Source organism: Schistocerca nitens, chromosome 2 (genome assembly GCF_023898315.1).
Source record: "Schistocerca nitens isolate TAMUIC-IGC-003100 chromosome 2, iqSchNite1.1, whole genome shotgun sequence".
Taxonomy (NCBI): Eukaryota; Metazoa; Arthropoda; class Insecta; order Orthoptera; family Acrididae; genus Schistocerca; species Schistocerca nitens.
The window spans coordinates 207,415,896-207,431,768 of record NC_064615.1 but is presented as its reverse complement, the minus strand read 5'-3'; the positions used below and the strand labels follow the sequence as shown (position 1 = coordinate 207,431,768).

Genomic DNA, 15,873 nt, shown 5'->3' with positions numbered 1-15,873 from the left:
GAACTGCTGTTCTGCACTACCATCAATGACCATTGGCTGTGAGTATAATGGTAACCTGCTGAGAAGCCCCATTCTTCCAATGTTTTGGAGAGATGCAGCAGTGTCACTTCTGATGTCATGGTTTGGGGAGTCATCAGGTCTGACTTTAGGTCACAGCTGATAGGGATTCAGAAAACTCCAGTGCCACAACATAATGCCAAGGACATCCTGCATCCTCATGTTACCTCTCATGTGACAGTCTTGATATGAAACTTCCTGGCAGATTAAAACTGTGTGCTGGTCCGAGACTCAAACTCGGGACCTTTGCCTTTTGGGCAAGTGCTCTACCAACTGGGCTATCCAAGCATGACTCACAATCCATCCTCACAGTTTCAGTTCTGCCAGTACCTCGTCTCCTACCTTCCAAACTTCGAGCCTTTCAGAACTAGCACTGCTAGAAGAAAGGATATTGCAGAGACATGGATTAGCCACAACCTGGGGGATGTTTCCAAAATTAGATTTTCACTCTGCAGTGAAGTGTGTGCTGACATGAAGCTTCCTGACAGAAAGGCAAAGGTCCTGAGTTCAAGTCTCGGTCCGGCACACAGCTCTAATCTGCCAGGAAGTTTCATATCAGTGCACACTCCGCTGCAGAGTGAAAATCTCATTCTGGATGACAGTGCTCATTCACAGAACCCCAGATATCCCCAATGTGATGGGTGGGGCCAGCTCGGACATAAACTCCATCCCAGTGCTAGTAACAAGATGAAGAGTATGGGGAAATATAATGGTAACCCACATTAGCTATGAATGGAGATATTCAATTGGAAAAGTTTAAAAAAAGTATTTCATACATAAGTTATTAATATTTTTTTATGCAACTGGTAGTCACTGCACAACATCTTAAGCACACAAATCAATCTAAAAAATACAAAATTTGATTTAATAATGTCAAAAACTCTATCTTTTCCTAGCTGTGGTGAACATATTATGTGGCATACCATTATTTTCGTGCAACACACACAGGACAGCTGAAAATCCTCACATTTCATCTGCAGATGCATCTTCATACTCATCCTAATTTTTAGGTGTCTTCTTAGTTTTTATTGCTTTTTAGAATTTGTGATAAATAGGTGGTATCCAGTTCAGTGCAGATGTGAGATCTTGTTTTTTCTTTGAATCAATTGGAACTGCCTGGAATACTTCTTTTGGAGACTGGTTCCTTCTTAGGTTGTAGGGCAATCTAGTTTGTGTAAACTGACTTTCTGCCAGTCTTCCCCATGAAATGTATTTGATACGAACAAGATTCCTGTGTGATCTGCATCGAGGAGGAGCCGTACAGCATAACATCTTGTGCCCTTTTACTGAGATATTCCGTTGACTAGATGTAGATCTCATGTCACTGATGCATACAAAATCTTCTGATGACTTAACATGGTCACACTTCTTCGCGATCTCCACCTAATCTGGAGGGGCATTTATAAACTGCATCTGCGCGAACATACTGCTCCACAACAGCAAAATCTTGAACGGTTGGGAACATGGTATGTCCAGGAAGTGGGAAGTGATTCTCAGTGGTGGAAAATCTACCTTTTGCTATAAGCAGCAACCGAACAAACACAATGTTTCAGTTTTTTTTTTTTTTTTTTTTTTTTGCCCTGATCAGTTGCCTGAAATTGCAATCAACTTATTCACTCATATATTGTGATCTTCAGAATACTTCTGTAAGCAGCTGCCTATTTCCTCTGAACCCCTTGATGCTACTGTCTCATCCCAGACATAGAAATGACCTGGTGATGAATTACAGGGATGAACGCTGAAGTTTTATGTCCACAGTTTCCTCTTATAGAACATTGGACCTGTAGAGAGGTTAGGAGTGGGCAATGCCTGTTTTAGATCGAAAGTTAATACATGAATATCTTTATCAAACACTGCCTTCTCTGTTTGCACTTTTATATCATCTTGACCCGCCTGGGCTTTTCTGAGATGTAACTCTTTCTGTATATTTATTTCCCTTAATTTTTCCTGGTCATTTTTTGCTTCTATCAGTTTAATTTAATTTGAATCGCATCTTGGGTAAGTATCTGCTTTTGGCAGTTTGAATGAAATATTGAAATCTTGAATGAAAATTCAATAATACTTATCAAAACCTACAGGCTTTGATTTGATATCAGGACAGTATTCATCTTTGTAATGGTTGTAGCAACTTTGTATGGAATATTCCATCGACACACAGAGTTTTTTTACCATTATCTTTTCTGCTGTAGACATTTGTGTTTTGGAATACCTTCGATATGTTTTTTGACTGAGTGCACGTCTTCCTTTGAGGAGACATGGGGTCTGTTCTTGTGTTTGCCTCTTCTATCTTCTGGTGGAGTAGTAGCCCCTGTTCACATTTTGGATTGTATGTTTTCTACTCTACCTCTGTTGTGCTGCAAACCATGGATGCTTAAAAATGCAACTTTACAGACAACAGTGCTGCTGCCATCTTTTAGAACAATGTAATTTCATTGCCTGTATATCTTCTTTTTATGGTTCTAGCCACATGGAACCAAACAAAGTATTTTGTCTATTGAAGTCCCCAGTGTTTCAGAATGACTTGTTTATACTCTGTATAAGCTTCTCTTCAATCCATTCAAAACACTTTTTAGAACGTTTTGCAGGAAGCTCCAACTAAAGTTCTCTCTTGGATCACTGTACCTTCTTTTGTAGTACATTCAATTCCACTATTCTTTGCAAGTTTCTTCTGTTGTTGTTGTTGTTTGTTTACTAGCTTTTATCTTTTTCTTGATGTTTTCATTATGGTGTCTTTATTCCCAGGGTCAGTTCTGTTGTGATCTTCTTCATTCTATTAAAAAAATGTTTTTTGTATGGATAGTGTAATATTAAAAAAGTGCTGTTAACCAATAATATGGTAACCTCATCAATGATGAGATGAATAAATTGGTAAGCAACAGATATGAGAATATTTCTTTATGTAAACATCCCACGATTTACAGAGGACAATATAGTTGCATTAAAAGACCTGTTGACTCTACCTTCATATCAAGATCCTGTAAAACAGTTGAATATGGAAATAAAATACGTAGCCTAACTAGCTAGCACAAAGATAATGGTAGCCAGCAAAAAACAACATGATGTGGAAAGCAAAACTTAATTGACTTGCAGTAGAATTAATGTAAGTAGAATCTTCCATCTCCTCATTTAAATTGAAATCTGTATCATTAATGTCATCATCAAAACAGTCAAATTACCACACAATTCACTTAAAATTACAAAAATGTCACAACTTCCCTCACTGCAATCTGCTAATGCCTCCATTTTGAATTTGTGGGTTACCATTGTTTCCCACCAGCATATGTGGGTTCCCACAGAAACAAATCAACATCATGCTGCCATCTGTCGTCAGTAAGATGAACTTGTTACATCACCTAGCGTAGATCAGGGTTACCATTGTCTTACTGTACTTGGTTTGAAAAATTCAAATTTGAGGGGTACCATTGTCTTTCCTCTATACCCTTCAGATATTGAACTGTTTACACTGGTTCTGGGCTAGCTTGCCTCAAGAGAGGATACTACAGCTCTGACAGCCTCCCCAACTGAATAGGTCCACGTACCTGTGTCAGAGGGAGTGCAACGTTATTGTCATAAATGGGCTGATACTGCCTAGTTCTTTGTTTGTAATCACTGAAATAACTTCACATACACTCTGACTGTGGAGCTGCATTTCATTTCCTCTTCCACTTTTGGGTGCTTGACTTTTTCTTATCAGGCAATGTACATTAGGCAATACATAGACCTGTCCTCAACTAGGAAATTCAGATTGAAACTTGTACCATTGACCATTAAGCAGTTTCAGCAACAGTATTATCACAATACAAAGGGTAACTAGTACAAGTAGATATACAATGTAAAATAAACTAGGTAAAGGGACAGTAGTGCCACATATTTAAGAGGATCTCAAAACATTTAACTCTGAGCAGGAGAATATTGGAAACTATGGCTCAAGTTTAGAAGAATATTTAACTATCACTGAACAGATATGTACCTAGTAAAACAGTTCATGATGTGAAGACCCTCTCCACTGTGTATAGAGTCTGTTAAACTTCTTTAGAAGCTAGGACTACTGATCTTATAGTGTGAAATGAAGCATAGTTTAATAGACAGAGAAATAATAAATAAAACACATTTGGCTTTCTAAAGAGAAATGTGTTCTAGCATTACATGAGTATGTCCAATATAGTCTGATCTACTTTGCATCACGTGTGTGTAGGGGAGTCGAAACAAGTAGTGACCCATGAGGTCATATCAACTTTTTGTACATTTTAATTCATTTCTAAATTTTATTGATTATTTGCAGAGTAAAGAATTTAATTATGTACAACATGTAATAGGTAATGAGTTTTAATGAGATAGATATAAATATGTTTTCACATAGCAAATCATGTTGTTGCATTATGCATGATATGTTTCCTCTTTGTAAGAACAAAAGGTTCCGTGTTGCTTGAGTGCACGATCAAGTGGTCGTCGAGTGCGGACCTTCTGTAACTTTCATGAATTGGCATAGAATTGTTAATTTCCAACCCGTAGTTGATTTAAAAATTATTCTAGGGAACCATGGCCCGCCTTGGTGCAAACGAATCGCTCACAAATTCTCAAATATTGGCACGTAGTTTAAGATACGCGGCTGGATATCGGGCATTATCGTCATGTGTAGGATTCAGTAACATTAACCCCAATTTACGGACATTAGTTTGATAATAACTATGAAAGACTTATATGAGCGTCATAGTAATCGTCTTGATGCTTAAAGCAAGCAAGAAGCGATTTACTGTCAGGATATGACAAATATTGATCATTGCGTAGTCAGCTTGTTGATAAGTTGATCAGCAACTCGTAAATGGACAGTGATAGAATTACTGAAACGATCTTTTAAGTATCAATGACCACCACGCACACATCAGAAACTAATTACTCTAATTGTGAGTGACTTCTGGATTGGATGAGATTTTTTTTATTTAAGCTAATTGGTATTAATAAACTTCTTTCGAGGTTCAGACTTCATCAATGTTGTCATGCTCATTCAGTTAAGTAGTACAATAGATAGTAATAGCTACGCTATTATTTATAGTTTTAAAAGAAAAGTGAGCACATACCTGCTTTTCTTTTGAGATATGTACGTACTTCAGTCATCAGTCTTCTCAAATCAGAGGCAAGAGTGACGCCCCCTGACAGCACTATGATATCATGAACCACCACACACATGTGCCTACTTCTCACAACATTTCTGCATTGAAAAACCTGAGATATAGCCACGGTACGAAGAAGGAAGAAAGAAGAGGAAAGATCAGTGAAAGAAATGGAGCAAAGAGAGAAGGGGAGGTCACATTGTGAAGTCTTAAGCGTACCTCTTTACAGAATATTACAGAAAAATCTCTCTGTAAACACAAATTTAGAGTGTTGTTAATGACACTAAAGTTACGTGCACACCTAAGAAAATGCAGACAAGCTTGCCACACAACCTTGTGAGCATCTGTTTCAAGCCTTCTACTTGGCAGAAAACTAGGAGGCCCTGATCAGTTCTGGTGACTGCTGCACACTGTGCACTTCACTGGAACCCCATGAGAACCGCTAGTCCTGTCAACCTTCTCTGCCGGTCACTAGAATAATGACACAAGAACTGAAATTCAGGGTAGTAAAGCAGATGCTAAATTCCATTTCATAAGTTCCTCTAGAAATGAAAAAGAGTGCTGCTCAGTTACACTCTTACATGCTACTGAAGTCTAGTGGCACTGACCTATTGCTGAACTCAGTAAAATTGAAAAAGTGGCACAGAGCCTAAAGGAATTGTGCGTTTGTTAGCCTGTCTGTTAACCATAATAAATTGTAATGCCTTGAAGAAGCCACCTGGATTGCCCTGACATAGTGGCAACAGTTCTGCTTCTGCCAAAAATGAATGCTAAACAAATGAGTTGCACCATTTTGGTCTAGCTCCTATATCAACTTGCTATGGCATCTAAACATCACCCGAAGTTACTGTACATGATCAAGCTCAGAGGTAAATGCCTCAGATTTGCCCTCAAGATAAAACAGTATTGCCTCTTTTATTAAATGTACTGAACACATAATTTGTCCTACTAGTTTTAGTTGCTTTCTATCAGAAATTTTCCTAAAGTGGTAGGGAGGAGTTGCTTTTCGTTAATGGTTGGCTCTTTTTTAAAGTGATCAGCAAGCCACTTGTGAAATCTATTTTGTTGGGGGGGGGAGATAGTGTGCGTGCGTGTGTGAGCGCATGCGCGTGCATACAGTCTAATATATTTTAAAATATGGATTCAATCTTGAATGATTTTTTCAGGTTGGTGTCAATGTACCAATACCTGTCCCACTGCCAATGTTCTCCTTCACTGGTACGAGAGGATCATTTCTTGGAGATGCACACTTCTATGGTAAACAGGTAAGTAATTACTGTAAGTTTTAAATGGTCAATATTTCTTGATGGAAGTTAAGATTTAGTACACACTTCTTCAGCTGAAAATATAATTGCATCATATTTAAGCATTTACATTTTTTTTTTCTTCTTCTTCTTCAAAAAATAGCTGTGATTAGGCTGTGGTTATTTTTTTTTTCTTCCTTCTTCAAAAAATAGCTGTGATTAGGCTGTGGTTATTTTTTTTTTCTTCCTTCTTCAAAAAATAGCTGTGATTAGGCTGTTGTTAATTTTCACTGATATCTCCACGTATCTGAAGTAAATATTCTACGATAACTGTAGAATAGAGGAAATGATAGCTTAGACACAAAAGGCTTGTTTAAGATAGGTTCTTGTATTAAGAAAGAGTATAGTATTCCCCATAAGAATATGATTTAATTTGATAGTATTGGTTGCCAGAATGCTAATTTACCTAAAATTGCTTTCAAAGAGTTTCCCTTGCATATTTTTAAGCTTTTTGCTAATCACAGCTGTAACAGTTTCTTAGTGAAGTCACTACAGCAGCTGTTACTTTGTATTGGTGTCAGTTTTCTAGAATTCAGTTTTCCTTAGTACTTCACATCCTCTTTGTAATCTAAGCTCACTAGACAAAATATTAGTCAATGGTTTTTAAGTAGTGTTGTAAATGGTTTAGAACTGGTACCAGATGATCATGTGATCATCCATCACTTTCACAAGTCATGGCATTGAAGTGATATCGTTGTACCAGTAATGTAATCAACTCGGGAAGAAAGATGAATATGATATCGTGGCAGAGAGGGGTTTTCATGGCCTCATTAAGCCACTGTGACTGAAATAGCCTGATTTGTTGATACATCAGTGTGGACAGTCACACAAGGAATAGTGACCACTCAGGGCAGTGTAATATAGCATATGATGAATGTTTGTAATAAGAGTACCCATCATTGTCAATTACCAGTGGTTTCAGTGCTGCTGTCAGTAAATGCGGGCCCAAACAATGTGAAAGAGAACATCATGCAATGAGAATTTTCGTAGATTACTTCACAAAAGCCCATACTCACAGTTGCATACTGTGTTAAACAACACAAACGGGACAGTAAATGATTGGAGGTTGTCATGTGACCCAATGACTCATAGTTTTGCTTATTTTCAAATTATGCAAAGCATAGAGTACACAGAGAGGCCTGATGAAGGGTTTAATATGTAGTGTGTAGGTTGTGTAATTTAGGGTGGTGGCGGATCTGTGTGATGTTTTGGGGATATTTTTTCATATCATTACTTGGGCCAACTAGTTCAGGTTACTATGAAAGTGAACAGGATGTTTGTTCGAACATTCTTAGTGACAGTGTTGTCTTTTTTTAAAGTGTCATGGTTTTTGGGGACTCCTTTGTTCGAAGAAAACATCCATGTTCAAAGACTGTGTGCATACATTCCTGGTTTGCTGAATGCAAACACCTTCTCACATCTAAACTACCCAAAAACTCACCTGATCTAACTCTGGTAGAAAATTTCTGGGAGTACTTGGAACAGTTATGCAGTTTGTTAACTCTATGGTATCTAATCGAGAGGCTTTTGCTGGATGCTACATATCTGGAGAAACATTGGGACTCCTTTCTTTACTGAACTGAGGCTATTATTAAAGCTAGATTTGAGGTTACACAGTGTTAACAAGTTGTCTCATTTGTGATCAGTGTGGTTATATTCAGTAAACAGGAAATCTTGTGGTTATATTCAGTAAACAGGAAATCTTGTGGTTATATTCAGTAAACAGGAAATCTGTCCTACAGAGGTGAACTAATTAACACTGTTGAACTGGTCCTCAGTTTCCTATGTGAAGGTTGCTTTTATTTTCAGTTATAAGGTTTTGCTTTACTCTGGAGGAGGGGCGAAGTGGCTGTGGTTGGGGCCTGTCTTAGTGGTTCCTAGGTCTGGGACCCATGGCCACTCCCCCTTGCAGAGACTGCTCTTTTATCTCTCTGTTTTCCGCTTTTTAGATCTGGCCTACCGTTTTATGCTTTCTACTGTGTGTGTTTTAACTTCCTTGCTTTATAGATTGACCCCTCTGATTGGATCCACCCACTTTTAGTGGACCCTCTATCTTACACAAGAAACTTTTGAATCACAGGACTGATCTTGCTGTTTAGTCCCATAACCCCTCCGCCTCAATCAATCAGTCAACATTTAAATTCAGAAGATGCGATGTTCTTCTAGTGGGTACCAATATGTGATTGAACTTAGAAAGTCTTCACTGATCCAGAAACAAATGTTGGAAAAACCCAACACAGTTGTTTGACATTTCACAATTTTACAATGTAAGCTGAAATACACTCTTTGAAAATCTGAAGGTTGCAGGGATAAAATACAAGAAGTAAAAGATTGTATACAGCTTGTGCAAAAACCAGAGTGCAGTTGTTAGTCAAAGGACATGAAAGGGAAGCAGTAGCTGAAGGGAGTGACACACGGTTATTGCTTGTCCTTGATGTTATTCAATCTGTGTATTGAGTAAGCAATAAAGGTAGCCAGAGAAAAATTTGGGGAAGAAATTGAAGTTCAGGGAGAAGAAATAAAAACTTTTAGGTTTGCCAAAGATATTCGAGTTCTGTCAGACAGCGAAGGACTTGGGAAGAGCTGTTGAATGGAATGCATAGTGTCTTGTAGAGAGATTAGTTGATGAATATTAAAAAAACTGCAATTTAGTCAGTTGAATTGGGTTTTTCTGGCATTATGTTTGGAAATAAGACAGTAAAAGTAGTAGACAGGTTCTGTTATTTTGACAGCAAAATGGCTGATGATGGCTGAATTAGGGGATATAAAATGCAGACTGGCTGTAGGAAAAACAGGAATTCATTAACATTAAATGTAAATTCAAGTGTTGAGAAATCTTTCCTGGCAGTATTTGTGTGGAGTGTAGCCTCAGAGGGAAGAGAAACATGTATGATAAGCAGTTCAGATAAGAAGATAATAGCTTTTGAAATTTGGCCATACAGAAGGATGCTGAAGATTAGATGGGTAGATCCCATAACTAAGGAAGAGGTACTGAATCGAAATGGAAAGAAAAGAAATTGATGGTACAATTTGACAAAAAGAAGTAATTGATTCACAGGACACTTAGAGGCATCAAGAAAATGTCAATTTGGTATTGGAGGTAAGTGTGGGTGGTAAAAATTGTAGAGGGAGACAAAGGGATGGATACAGTAGTTAGGTTCAAATGGGTGTAGGGGCAGTAGTTCATTAGAAATGAACAGTATTTCACAGAATAGAGTAGTGTGGAGAGCTCCCTTATGTGTCCTATCTGTGTCATTTTGTAGCGGACATATTCTGTATTCTCATAATGACTGAATCATAATGCTTCAGTCATTGATAAACAACTTGCATTGTCGAGTGTTAATACTGTTCTACAGCCCTGTTAATTGCATCTTAACAACAGACTTACATGACCTTAGTTTGAGCTAGTCTGGAGAAATAGATGAAGTTCATAAACTCGCACAGTAATATGCCACAAGTAATAGTTATGTAGTAATGTGAATACTCTCATTTCTTTCATGTCAGGGTAGTATATGTCCATTGCCTATTGAATCACCATAGTTGTACCATATAACTTGCCTCTTTTCTTGGAACAGAGGAATCAGTGGAAGTAGTGACTTTGGGTCGGTATAGACAGTTTCCACTCACTGCAAATGTTAGCTAGGAAACAACAGTGTGCTGAGCATGTAGCATTCTGGTAGGCATAGTGATGATTCCAATTTTTTTGAATGAAAGATCCAATGTGCTCAGGTTTTGGCACCTGATAAAGTTGACAGGAAACACTTCCTGTTGGTGTGAGAAAAGAACGTCTGACTATCCTACACACAGCTGCACTAATACAATTGGAAATGTACACAGTTATTTTCTCACACTGAATTTAATATTGTAGTCAAAAATCAAAGGCATTTGAGAAGACGTGTAAAATTGCCTGCAACACCTCATTTTGAATCCAGCTACTGTATGTCTAGCATCAGATGTATTGTGTCATCAACAATAGGGTTCATGACCACTTATTTATGATTTTGGAGGAGAGAAAATGGAGGGTTGAGATGTGGAGTACAATATTATGTTCTTGGATGGAATTGCATTTAGAAACTGGAGAATCATTAGCTATGCAGGAAATGGACTACAAAGGTAAAAAGTTGGTCCAGGATGTTGTGGTAAAGGCATCAAAACAAAATTTGTTATTGAATACAGTGCAGTTTAACCAGTATTATTGGGACTGAGGATAGTATTTACAACATGAGCTACAAAGCAAATAGCAAGGAGGGGCTCCCTGTAGAAGATAGGTTTTACCTAGCAGTGTTCACCAAAGGAAATATCAGTTGTAAATGAAGAATTGTGTCATTTCACGTCTTCCTAATCCACCATGGTTCAGCAAAAGTATGTAAACCATCAATCATCTCTAACAGTCACATATTATAATTAAAGTTAAACTTTCAAACCACTGTAGAAATAACACCACTGGTCAGAATGACGTCAAACTGCAACGGAATATTATGGAGAAGGGGGAAAATGTATGGCAGAAGAAAAATAAATAATTACAAAATGTATCAATAGATGACGCTCTAAGCACCATAATTTAACAGTGGTCGACTACAAATGACAAATGAATCGTACAAGAATGCCTGTATTACTCAGTATGCATGGGTCTCCAGGTGTGATACTGTAAATTACGTTAAGTCCATCCACCATGGCAAGGTCATATCACATCAGATGGGAAAAATCAATTTTTAATTGTCCTGGGGCCAGAAACCGCAGAAAAAGTATCAGTCAAAATCAAATCGGATTATTAATTCCTGTGTGACTGGCACAGAACATGTTCAGTATGGTGTCCACCATTTTCTGCAATAAGTTGAAATCAAGAAACATCATGTTCCACAACTGATCAAAGTGTTTCTGGGGTCAATTTCAGTATGTGTTGCACAATGCGTGCCTTCAATGCAGCTAAATTTGCTTTCGGAACACTGAACACATCTTCTTTCAGATAGCCCCACAGCCAAAAGTCACTCAGATTAGGATCAGGTGATTGGAACGGCCAGACTGTAGGGAAATGGCAGCTGGTAATTCTAGCATTACCGAAATGACTCCTCAGCAGCTGCTTAACTGGGTTTGTAATGTGCGGAGGTGCACCATGTTGCATAAAAATAATCCCGTCCACACTGTTTGGCGAGCTGGAATGACGTGGTTGCACAAAAGGCACTCATAGCGCTTATTAGTGATGGTAGAGGTAACAGGACTGGAAGCATCTGTCTCTTAAAAATGGCCGTATGATAGATGATGCCATAAACCCCCACCACACAGTGACCTTTTCATGATGATGTGGGGCTGGTTGATTTGCGTATGGATTTTCTGTTGCTCATATTCAACAATACTGTGTATTGGCATACCCTGTCAGATGGAAGTGGGCTTCGTCTGTCCACAAAATCTTCTACGCCTAACCATTATCCACTTCCATGCGAGCAAGAAATTGTAAAGCTAAAGTCTCTCTTGCTCTCAGGTCAACAGGGAGCAACTCGTGCACATGGGTAAAACTCGTGGACATGGGTAATTTTGAATGGATAGCAAAGAAGGATGTTTCGTAGGATTTTACACACCATGCTTATGGGTATGTCCAATGTTTGGGCAATTCTCCGTGCACTACACATTTGCACACCACCACTCGTCTCCTCCTGCATTGCTGTGGCCACTGCTTCCACTGGTGTTGAATCAGTTCATTTCCTCCCTGTACCAAGTTGCACACCAAAGGAACCCATCTTTTCGAATTTCCGAATCTTTTCTCCAGACCCGGAAGTCATTGGACCGACGCCTTTTTTCAAACCCTTCAGTGTCTGGAACTTCTGCAGAGCGACATGTGCACAGCCATCATTCTTGTAATACGGCTTTACAAGCAGAGCATGGTCCTGCATTGAGACAGTTATGGCGAACGTTTCAGACGTGAAAGGAGAAAAAGCCATGTTCCCGGCGTGTTTATACCAACTTCGGTGGGTCGTGCGCATGACAGGTGTTTTTATTTATGTATTCTGACACATACAATGCCATCTATTGATCAATTTTCACACCATTTTTTTTCTTCTGCCATACATTTGCCCCCTTCTCCAATAATATTCAGTTGCAATTTGATATCACTCTGACCAGTGGTGGTATTTCTACAGATTTTTGAAAGTTTAACTTAATTATAATCACCCTACATATATTGCAGTGGACACACATCTGCGGCAGTATTGTGGTGAATGTTTTCCTTTTGGCATGAAGTTATCCTCAGATTTCATCAATGTGATCTGTCCTAAGGGAAAGGAAAGTTTCCACCTAGCACGTATCTCAAATGCTACAATGATTATGGAGGGGTGATTTACAAACAAGGTGAGATTGCTAGACTTGAATTGGCTCACCCCACCAGTCTGAATCCCAAGGAAAGGAATTAAAAATGGCAATTGAAAAGAAAATAGCAAGAAACAGGATTTATTGTTCATCCAAAAGTTTGCCTTCAAAGTCTAAGTCTGTGCTCTGCAAGTCAGTGAAAGGCACGAGAGAGAGTGTTTCCCATTGCATCACATACTGGGATTTTTTAAATGCATCTGTGCTGTCTGTAATCAATCCTATTACGTCTTCACAGTTCTAATGAGAGCTATATGTAGAAAGTTACATTATACTCCTAGTTTCTGTACAGCTTTAGATGGTTATGGATGTTGAAAGCCTTTGGATTAGTTACATGGTGAAGAAACTGCAGGCCTAGCTCTATTGTGTCTGGGGAGCAAAACAGTATTTAACATACTGGTAGGTTTCCTGACAGCATACATATCTTGTTCATACAACTGATTATGGCTTTTTTGTATGTTAGATAAAGCTCAGATGAAGTCACTGTTTAGAATGCTTTGAGTGACATTGTTTGTGATTCAGATATGTGGTTATCACAAAAAAATTTGTCATGATATTTCTCACAATTAAATAATTCCTGCAAGAATATATAGTAAATATCTTTTGCACAACAATGCACAAATTACTTTAATAATAACATAAAATCGATGACAAAGTTGGTTTGCACTGTTAAGATTGACATAAATCAGTGTATTTACTTACCTATTTGAGTCTTCATATCATTTACTACTTTCATAATAGAAGGTAATCATGCTTGTGGGGACTAATGACCTCAGCAGTTGAGTCCCATAGTGCTCAGAGCCATTTGAACCATTTCAAAAAAATCATGCTTGTAAAATGGGGTACATGTGACAACGTGTAATTCTTTGTGAAATACATTGTTCTCAAACTATGAATAAGTTGAAACTTCCTGACAGATTAAAACTGTGTGCCGGACCGAGACTCGAGTCTTGGTCCGTCACACAGTTTTAATCTGTCAGGAAGTTTCATATCGGTGCACACACTGCTCCAGAGTGAAAATCTCATTCTGGTATGAAAATAAGTTACTATGGTTGTCTAATAAGTCATCTTCAGTTTACTAATGAAACTGTAAGATTATCTTAGAGAATTTAGTAAAGAATCAGTAAGATATTTTATGTGCACTCGAAACACTGAATTTCTTTGCCTCAACCAGAATTACTTCCATGTCTGAGTGCCAATTTGATAAACAATCCATTCCTAAATATTTATCCTATGCTACCTGTACTACGTTGTTTATCACACTGTATGATACATCCAAAATGTTTTGGGAGATCAGATATATCAGGAGTCACATAATTGCTGGCTTTTGTATTCTCCTCTACGCTGACTTCTTTGACATGTCTCTCTTCTCTGACATTTTTCATGCCACACTTTGTAAAGTGGTGTGTTGTATTTTGTTCTCATGTTGAATAAATCTTTTTTCAAATCATTACGTGGTTGACTATTACTAGTGTAGTTTACATCACTACCATATGTAATATCCACATGGTCGTGGCTCTCAACTTTGAAAATAGAAATGGTTGCCGTGCGGCCACTCAGTGTGGTCTGAGGCGCCGTGTCATGGATTGCTCGGCCCCTACCACTGGAGTTTAGATTCCTCTCTCGGGCATAGGGGTGTGTGTGGGTGTGTGTGCGTGCGCGCGTGTTGTTCTTAACATAATGACATAAGTTAGTTTAATTTAGATCAAGTAGTGTGTAAGTCTAGGGACCGATAACCTCAGCAGTTTGGTCCCTTAGGAATTCGCACACATTTTTAGAAATGGTTGTTACCGTTATACGGCAATTCCACATTACAACATAACTTTAATTTATATTGTTATGGCTTTTTTGTTGAAATATAATCCACTGCACTTTCTTCTGAATCCTGTTAATAAGAATGAGCTGCTGTTACAGTTTAACGTGGATGACTAAATAGCCTTATATGTATTTTGCATTGCAATTTATTATTGTAGTCAATAACCTAAGTAGTTTTTGATATTTTACTACAGAAAAATTCATTTGTATTATGCCATTGTGGACCATACAAAAACATCTGCATCTCTCTATTGAAAATTCTGAAGGCTGGTGTTATTTGATGACAGTCATGGTAAAAGAAGGAATGAAAAGATACTTCTGATACCTGCATATTCATTTCATATAGACCATAAAATTGGAAATGAAATTTCTTTTTAAAATTCTGGAGGTGAATTTCCATAAATATTACCATAAAATTTGTTAGGAAATCGTATGTCATGATTAATAGATGAGAAAATATTGTAGCTCTGAACAGTACAGATTACTCCTGATGCTTTCACATTTAGTATTAAAACTGTGTTGTTACTCATTCTTCATACCAGGAATCTAGTTAATGAGAAAGGCATTTTAATTGAATTTGTGTCAATATTTTCTGTTCAAAATTAAAGAGAGTTACACTGCCAAAACCGAAAATGTATTGCGTCGTTACAGCCAGAATAAATAACTTATGTGAAACTGTCTTGTTACCAGCAAAATAAATACTTTCCCTTATGCTGTTTGCTCTCTGGAAAGAAAACTTTTATACCACTAGAACTTAACATTTCACCTACTTTTTTGTAACTACACAAACAGTAAGCTTTTACTCCTTTGAACATTTCAATGCTACTGTACAGTTATTTAAAAGTAAACAACAAATGACTACAACTGATGGTTAAAATTATAACCAAAGCCTTAGGTTTTTATGTGCACTCATACAGGTTTGGCAAAACTGCAAGCAATAAACCCTGCCCATGTTCTTCAAAGCAGTTTGACATATGATTGTATTGTTCATTTAGAGCGGGATATGTGAGCACAATGAATAAATTGAAATCTTTATAACAAAATAAATAAAACTTCACATGAAGAGGAAATTAAATTACCTGTGACTAACAAGTGGACTGTGTGACGAACGTTTTTAGCCCTTGCTACCATTTTTATCAGTGAAATATTGAGTCAAAATGATTATATTGCACTTAAAAGAAATCACTTCCCTTGTCACACTTGTCATCTACTTTCTCAGCTTTAGGTGT

The 15,873-nt window shown here is 37.7% G+C and overlaps 1 protein-coding gene across 1 annotated transcript in view; it reads left to right on the top strand.

The window, feature by feature from the left end:
* Positions 1-15,873, top strand: part of LOC126235914 (probable methylmalonate-semialdehyde dehydrogenase [acylating], mitochondrial) — a 69,288-nt gene that overhangs the window by 36,961 nt on the left and 16,454 nt on the right. Inside the window, exon 9 of the mRNA XM_049944869.1 lies at positions 6,335-6,433. Coding sequence (XP_049800826.1) covers positions 6,335-6,433 — 99 coding nt within the window. The remainder of the gene's footprint in view (positions 1-6,334; positions 6,434-15,873) is intronic.